This window comes from Cornus florida, unplaced genomic scaffold (genome assembly GCF_030987335.1).
Source record: "Cornus florida cultivar Cherokee Brave unplaced genomic scaffold, ASM3098733v1 CherokeeBrave_3.0.0_Hap2_Chr11, whole genome shotgun sequence".
NCBI lineage: Eukaryota > Viridiplantae > Streptophyta > Magnoliopsida > Cornales > Cornaceae > Cornus > Cornus florida.
This window is the reverse complement of record NW_026775581.1, coordinates 77,394,185-77,403,403: the sequence shown is the minus strand read 5'-3', so window position 1 is coordinate 77,403,403 and position 9,219 is coordinate 77,394,185. Positions and strand designations below refer to the sequence as shown.

General features: G+C 36.3%; 1 protein-coding gene across 1 annotated transcript; it reads right to left on the bottom strand.

Annotated features, from left to right (window-relative positions):
- Window positions 1–1,019: 1,019 nt before the first annotated feature.
- On the bottom strand, window positions 1,020–1,949 carry LOC132281340 (zinc finger protein 3-like). Its single transcript, XM_059783051.1, has one exon. It carries the CDS (start codon window positions 1,947–1,949, stop codon window positions 1,239–1,241), a length of 711 nt encoding a protein of 236 aa, XP_059639034.1. The 3' UTR covers window positions 1,020–1,238.
- Between the last annotated feature and the right edge of the window lie 7,270 nt (window positions 1,950–9,219).

The following is a 9,219-nucleotide window of genomic DNA, read 5'->3' as shown; positions in this document are numbered from 1 at the left end:
AATATTCACAAGCTCCTCTTCAATGCTGCAGTTTACTTCATATGGCTGGAAAGAAATGCTAGCTATAGAGCATTTAGGAACAGAGCTGCATCACCACAACATATCATTTGTCACACCAAGGGTTGTATTAGAGCTAAGCTTTCATCACTGAAGTTAAGAAGAGGTGCTGAGCTTAGGCTTATGGGTGAGCAGGAGGATTTGTTGCAGTTATTCTTGCAGGGATGTGCCTTCGCAGGGAACCAGACTTGGTGTGCAACCACATTCTCATGATCTTTATGAGTTGGATGCACCAGGCAACAAGGTTAGATGTTTTCTGGATTCGAATTTGGCTTTGCCTAGTCATGCTAGGATAGGTTAGACTGGAAGGTCAGAGAGTTATTTCATGTGTATACTTTGTGGTTGGCTCGTGCATGTATATGTTGGGTTTGGCCTTGTGCTTGTTTGTTTGCCTTTATGTGGGCTTCTACATTGTACATTCTTCTTTCATTTTTCTTTATAAAGCCTACCTTTTAACCCAAAAAAAAAACATATTTCATCAGAGTCTTCTGAGTTAGGGTTGAAGTGAACAAATGTGTCACTGCCCTCCACAATTGCTTAAGTTAGATATACAAGGCTAAGCTAACAGGACTCTCGTGACCATAGACATCAAGAATATTTGGTTAGCTCGGCTGAACCCAACTCAGCTACAAATTTAAACTCGCCAGTCCTGACACGCAGCACTCATAATTAAATTACAAGCGTACCTCTGAGGCATACTTTGAGCCAAACACAAACCTTGAAAAACTTAGTTTAATATTAGATAATTAAATTAGTTAATGCAATAAGTAACCAAACTTTGAATATTTGCATATGTATCCAAATTGATTACAAGAAAGACTAGTTTTTAATCTTTATAAATTTCATACAAAATAGAGACTATGTAGCATATTTGTGATTATTAAACAATCATATGCTTTAGAGCTCAACTTCCATCCCACCACACCAAAAGTTCATTCCATGCATGGCTACCCATTCTAAACCTTTGACAAATCATTGGCTAAGTAGTAGTAGCACTTCCTAAATCACTACACCTTTTGTCTATCCTCAAATGAGTCATCTCTTCTTCTCTTGCCCATTCGTCCACCAAACCCTATGCTGATTCTACAATTAAGCAGCAAAAGAGAGATCACAGACACCTTGAAAAAGACAAAAAAAAAAAAAAAAAAAAAAAAAAAATAAGACTACTAAAAAAATGAAACTTAGAGCTTGAGAGACAAGTCTAGCTTTTTCAACTTATCCTGTTTAGTCTTCAAACCACCACCATCTCCCCGCCAATTGCCACCAATTTCTTCATCTGATAGAGAACTCATCACCCTGCTCTTGGTATTGAATATACCAACACCAGCTTGAGACGAGGGTCCGGTCAACACAGTGGCCGGATAAGTACTCTCCGCGGCTAGGTTCCCAATCACCGGTTGTTGGTGCATAGGCAGCCTTGACCATCCACCATGTCCATACACACTTCTCGCCCCAAAAGAATTTGGTATGTGAGGTGGCTTATGGATCATAGAGTGAACCTGAATTCCAAGAGGGAGTGAAGCCATACAAGAATAATGGCCATGCTCATGGTTTTGTTGTCCACTTTTCGCCATAGACCTCTCTTTCTTGTGGGCATTTTGGTGTCCTCCAAGTGATTGTGCACTATGGAATTTCCTTTGGCAATAGTTGCATGAGAAAACTCGCGGCCCGGGATAGGATAATTGGGGAGTTTCTGTTGAATTTTGAGGTGAACCATTGTTGAGGCAATCAATGAGGTTGAGTTCTGGATTGAACATATGATCATTAATGGAGTCCATGCTACATAGATTGAGATCCATCTCTTTTCTCTCTTCTTCTTCTTCTTGTTTGTTTGCCTTTGGGCTCTGCAATGAGGTCTCTGGACATGGTTCTTTCCCTAGTAGGGGTTCCATTGGACAGTATATATTAAAACAAAATTTTGGAGAGAGAGAGAGAGTAGTATATTTGTTTGTGACTCGAAACTCCACACTTAATAGTATGGCTTTAACTATGCATATTCATTGAGGAGTTGATTATATAAAGAAACATAAAACAATGGATTCACTATATATGGAGTGGTGTGCGCGTCAATCAAAAAGATTAAAGGATTAACTTGCATGTGCATGGTTTTTGCTATTTTAGGTCCAAAAGTCCCTCATAGCTTTTGTCCTATAGTTGTCTCATTGCATGTTGATATATCCACTCTCTTGAATTTCAGGACACTAGTTGGTGGTCCATACCAACACCTGAATGCCACGTGTTTATTGTGTCAACAGATTGAATGTCACCATCATTTTTTTATTTTATTTTTATTTTTAATTTTTTTAATTTTTGAGATCTTTGAGAATATAATTGAAGTGTGAAAAGTGTAATGATCAGCTATGAGTACATGTTTTCCATGATATATATATGAAGTCTATTAAAAAAACTTGTTTAATATTAACAATCAGTTTTTAATTTTATATCAGAGCCTAGGCGAAAGAGATGATGAATTATGAATGTCTAGCAAATGATATTGAAAGGTTATTACTTGATACATTATGTTGGTGTCAAACCTAGAAACACTTGTTTAATATTAGCTAGACTAAATTAATGGGAGTGACCAAACTTTGGATATTTGCATATGTCAAAACAAATTGATAATAAAGTATGATCGAAATTAAAAAAAAAAAACAAAAAATCTAATCAGTGAAGTAAAGAGAACTGTAAGAACAGAAAATTATTTCATGAAAAACATAGGTAATAAAAATATGAACCAGTAATTCTTAAAGGTACTGAAAGATGCTATAGAAGAGCTATAGCAAGGTTGACATAGAGAACTCACAAGATAAAGCATCAACAAGCAAAATTCAGATAATATTCTTTATTAGACATGTTCAAATGAATATGTGTTTGTACACACGAAATTCTCGAAAAGCTGATAAAAAAAAAAATATTCTCGAAAAGACTGAACTTTTTACCTTTCACATGCATTAATCAAATAAAATTAAAATATATTGATTTTGACTATGTAATAATTAAACATGAATAAATCATGAATTGGGCTCAAATTGTTTAGATTACTCTAATATACAAATATGTGACTATTTTAATAGATGCTCAATATTGGCTCAATTAATCCTGCACTGTATTTAACAAAGCTAAATTTTAATTCTTTCCACACAAGAAAAGGAAAGATTAATAGATAGGAAGATATAATAATATTTCTCTTATGTTGCGTTTGATGTGTAGGAATGAAATAGAATGTAAGTGGAAATGGAATGAAATGATTATTCTTATTCTATTGTTTGGTTGCAAATCTAAAATATGTAAGAATGAAATAATAATAATCATTCTAAATTTGGTTTGATCAATTTAAAATTTAAAATGAAATGAATTTCAAATTAAATTATCCAAAATACCCATCTATTGACAAATAAATTAAATTAACAAAATAACATTCTTCTATAATTTTTTTTTTTTTTTTATAGAAATGATGGTGGTGGTAGATGGCAGTGATGATGGTGGTGGAGGTGGAAAGCAATAGTGGTGTAGGTGGTGGCGTTGGAAGGCGGCACGGTGGCGGCAATGGTGACAATGGAAAACAATGGTGGTGGCGTGCATGTGGCGGTGGTGGAAGGCAGTGGAGGCGGTAACGGCGGTGTGATGGTGGTGGAAGGTGGTGACAGTTATGGAGGTGATGATGGTGGTGGTGATGGAAGGCGGAGACAGTTGTGGAGGTGACGATGGTGGTGGTGGTGGTGGTCGTGGAAGGCAATGGAAGTGGCGGTGGTGGAAGTTGGTAGCGATGGTAGTAGAGGTGGATGTGGCATTGGTAGAAGGTGGTGGCGGTAGTGGTGAAGACGACGGCGATGGTGGAAGACAGTGATGGAGGCATGGTGTAGTGGTGGTGGAAGGTGGCGACAGTGGTCGCAAAGGCAGTGATAGTGGTGGTAGTGCTAGAAGGTGGTGGTGGTGGTGGTGGAGGTGGCGGTAATGGTAGAGGTGGTGACGATGATGGAAGACAGTGGTGGAGGTGTGGTGTGGTGGTGGTGGAAGACGGTGACAGTGGTAACGGTGATAGTGGTGGAAGGCCACAGTTGTAATGACCTAATCTGGTGGATCCAAATCGATGTCGGGTGGTGCAAACACAAGCCGGGTTCTTACCCAACCTAAGGTAAATTCAATGGCAAAATGGTCATTTCAAGGTAAAAGAAAGAAGTGGGTTAACTCTAAATGAGTCCAAGGAAGTCTAGCTAAGTCATTATAACCTTATAAACTCATTTCGTAAGATTCTAGATGCAAGAATAATGTTTTCACACAATTGACCCTTTTGGTTTAAAAGATTTCCAGAGCATTCCGCACTAAAATAGTCATAACTTCCTCTACAGTTTGAATTTTTAGATGAGGTTTGTACCATTAGAAAGCTAACTCAAAATCCTTGAAATTAGACTTAAATCTGATCCAATTTGAAAATAAAGGAGATATGACTATTTGAAGTCAAGTCAAGATTGCAAGTAAACTAAAAGTTTCAGTTGGCTGAAATTTGTGTCAGCCAGCTGAAACTTATGGATCAATCGGCTAGATGAAATGATGCTCCATGTCCCTAAGGTTCTGTCCAAGCCCAAATTACACTATCAGCCTGCTAGCTAATATCACTAGTTGACTGAAACACCCTGGGAGCTGAAAAATAGGCCATTTTCAAGGTGCAATGGCCATGAACTCCATTTATGTCAATCACATGGTTCCGAAATGATCCGAAACTTACCTAAAAGATGAAATACGCCAAATGAACATCATCTACATTGATAGATATAGATCCTTATCAAAATACACCATTTAGTCAAAATATAACCCTTTCTTCATCATTCATCATTACATTAAACAAAAGTGATTCCATTACCATCATATACATATCCAAAAATATACAAAACCATGTTTAAAAGAATAAGGTTGCATTGACAATGCGTTACAAAAACTTAATTTGATTACAAAGGATGTCAAAAACGATCTATCTAGCACTATCTAAGTCTGTGGAGGAATATCAGCCACCATTTCCTTTCTATGACCTGAAAAATATTAAATATAAGGTCAGCACAACAGCTCAGTAGAGATTGCCTAAGTGATATCTCCTCAAGAAAAGTAAACAATCATATGTTTTACACAACAAGGAATAGAGATGAGATAATGGGATCAAGCTAGGAATTTCACAACGCCATTAAAAACATCAAGGATCATTCACATCAATTTCAAGCAATGCAATGCATGGAATGCATTATGCAACCACATACCATACACACACCCTCGCATATCCACACACCCACACCGAAAATGTACTAGCTAGGGAGAATTTTGCTATCGTCCCTGACGAAAGGGTACCTCTCAACCGCCATTTGGGACCCGAGTCACTAAAATTTCTCACGGGTACCTCCCGTGTCCCTATTAACTAACTAGCACCACCGATAAAGGGGTACCTCCCCAATACCGGGTTTGAGAAAATTGTTCTAAAAAACTTCTCAAATTCACATTTCCACACACATCTGTACACACCCACCTCATGAGTACATGAAAATGCCATCAATGCTATGTGTATGGAAATACTTCATACATAACCTATTCACTACTTATCATACTTTGATAATCCAAAGGATAATTTAATGCTCACAACAAGCTTTAATTGATAGTCATAACATCACTTTAAGCATTAGAATAACATTTAGCATGTGAATAGTCAATATCATCACAATAATAACATAATGTAGTCATAAAATCCATTACATAGCAAGTTTGGTAGCATGTCATTTGAAAATTATATACAACTTTGCCTCATCGAGCAAATCGAAGCTCTCATCGAGCTCTCCAACTTTGCCTTCTATGGTCTAAACTTGAAGCATGTAAAGCTTTGGTTTGAAGAGAAAAAAAGTGATGTAGTGAGAGAGAGAATGAGACTTAGTATAGGAAAGAAAAGAATGACTCAAAAATCTGGTCATGTGGTCACCTTTAGTCAAGTGATGGCCATATGGGGCCTATATGCATGTAAAAGTAAAAAATGTACCTCCATAGATATATGTATACACAAACATGCACCAATGATAAAACTAATCACATAAACACATATATACACACCAAATAATAATTATGGAATGCAACGGATCCGAAAAATAATCTCGAGTACGAACACAGGACCTCTTGGCCCGAAAATCCGAAAAATGGTAAAAGGGACCAAAATACATTTCTAAAAGTCCTAGGCTTAAAGAAATGCCCCAAATGACTACCGGAACCCACGTGACACGAAAACCGATGCGCTAAAAAATAAAACAAAAAAAAAATGTCAAAAAATCCGGGATACTAAAGCAGTAGTGTAGACGGTGGTGATGGCAACAATAATGGTGGTTGTAATGGTGACGGTGATGGTGGCAATGACGGTGGTGGAAGGAAATGGAGGTGGCGGTGGTTGAGTGTGGTAGTGGTGGAAGTCGGTGGTGGTGGTGGCGGCAACGGTGGAGTTTGCGGTGGTGGAAGGCAGTGGAGAATGCGGCAGTGTAGTGATTGAAGGCGGCAATAATAGTGACGATGGTAGTAACGATGGTGGAAGACAATGGAGGTGGTGGTGGTGAAAGGAGGGGATGGTTGTGGTGGAAGCAGTGGTGGTGGTGGTGGCGGTGGTAGTGGAAGGCAATGGTGGTGGTGGTGATGGTTTTTGGATTAGGAACATGAAAGTTTTTTGGAAATTTGATTTTTTTTTTTAAATTTACTTGGGAATAGAAGGACCATTTTATAGGTTTAATTGTGGAATGGATTTTCCATTCCCACCTTAAATTTCATACCAAACAAAGAAATGGTTGAAATGAGCATTCCATCCCATTCCATTCTTGTATATCAAACGCATCATTAGATAACTTTGAGGAATTTGTGGAATAGAGAAAGACTAGTCTTTATGCTACGTTTGGTGTGCAGGAATGGAATGGAATGCAACTTAGAATGAAATGAGGATGCAATGGAATGAATATTACCATTCTAATGTTTGGTGTAACACGGTGAATCATTATGGAATGGAATGATTATTACCATTCTATTGTTTGGTTGACTATTATTAAATATGGAATGGAATGATTTTTCTCAAAAATACCATTTTCATTATTTTTTAATAAAATCAATCTAATTAATATTTCGTTAGTACAATTTTATCTAAAAACGGGTTGAATACTTAACCTAAGAAGCTGATGTAAAGGCTAATATATATATATATCAATCTCAATAATATATATATATATATATATATATATATATATATATATATATATCAATCTCGAGCTTCTTTATTAGACGTGATAAAGGTTTTTCACCTTCCTTCTCTTCTGAATATACCCAAAACTGTCATTGACAAAAAGTTACAGGACCTTCAACCCATATTATATATATATAATTATATATATATAATATGGGTTGAAGGTCCTGTAACTTTTTGTCAATGACAGTTTTGGGTATATTCAGAAGAGAAGGAAGGTGAAAAACCTTTATCACGTCTAATAAAGAAGCTCGAGAAATGTGAAAAATGGAATGTGAAAGATTTTTGGTCTATGCAAAATATTTTTGCCTTACTGGAATGTGATGAAGGGCTTATTGGGAATATTACAAAAATATTTAATCTTACTATGGAATGGAATAGCCATTTCATAGGTTTAGTAATGGAATGAATTTTCATTCCCTAAAATAGATTTTCATTCTATTGGAATGGTCATTCCATTCCATTCCTACACACCAAACAAACGAATGGTTAGAATAAGTATTCCATTCCTGTACACCAAACGTAGCATTAGTCTTTACAATTTCAAAAAAAATAAATAGGCATGTAACATGTGTGTGATTATTAAAGTAAAGAAAGGGTAATGTAACTCTAATTGAAAGTAGCATCAAAATAATTTCCTTTAAGAAAATAAACAAAGAAATGTGTCCTATAAATAAGTCAGCTAAAAAAGGAAAACTTGTTGTCTTGGATAGTCCTAAACAAGGTGTTTAGGATCTCAATGAAAACTCTCCAACTTAAAAAGGTATACCCAGCTCACAGGCCTTATTACAAAGTTAGATTTCATTTCAAGAGAGGTGCAAGGTACTTGATAGAAATAAAAATAAAAATTCAACTAATCGGATTTACGAGATGATGTGATAAATGTATTGGTTAAATATTAAGGACTTTGAATTTTTAATATACAATATTAATTCACATCAGTGGTATGAGTCGTATGACTTCACCCGTGACGACTACGCATGTAGTGTCAAAAACAAAACAGAAAAACCAAAAAAATTTAAGGGAAGTACTTTTTGGTTCAAGTAACAATAAGACAAATTGCCGACAAGTAAATAGGAAAGCTGAAGTGGATTATCTTTCAAAAAAAACGACCGTTATCCAACTTGTTTCAAAAAGGCTTGAAAAGAAATAAATGGGCATAGTATATAGTAAGTGAAGTTGACATGTGTTTGTATTTGCATTCGCTTTATGTAATGAAAGCACTTCCCAATTTTATTGCGACTTTGCTTGTCTAGTCGAATCGGTGCGTATCTCTCAATTTAAGATCTGAGATCTCGCATGTCTTTTGAACAATTTCATGTTCCTAAAACCGCTTACAACCAAAAAAAACTTGTTTAATGATTCCATGATTCCATTGTGACTTTGCTTGTCTAGTTGAATTGGTGTGTGTCCCTCAATTTAAGATCTGAGATCTCTTATGTCTTTTGAACAATTCCATGTTTCTAAAATCAATTTGAGTTCATAATCCACCCCCACTAAAAAAGGTGTAATGTTGTGGCCGGATGTGTGACCCACTTACAACCAACCAAACTCCTTTGTTGAGCTTTGTATGGGTTCATGAATCATGGATTTTAATTAGTACTGTCTTGTAACTCAATATATAAGTGAAGTTGACTTATATTTGTATTTGCATTCGCTTTATATAATGAACGGACCCCCCAAATGATTCCATTGTGACTTTGCTTGTCTAGTCGAATTGGTGCGTATCTCTCTATTTAAGATCTGAGAGCTCTTATGTCTTTTGAACAATCCACCCCCCCACTAAAAAGGAAGGTGTAATTTTGTGGACCTGTGTCCGGATGTGCGACCCACTTACAATCAACACAAACCCATTTGTTGAGCGTTGTGTGGGTTCAAGCCTACATAATGCTCATGAATTATGAACTCTAATTAAT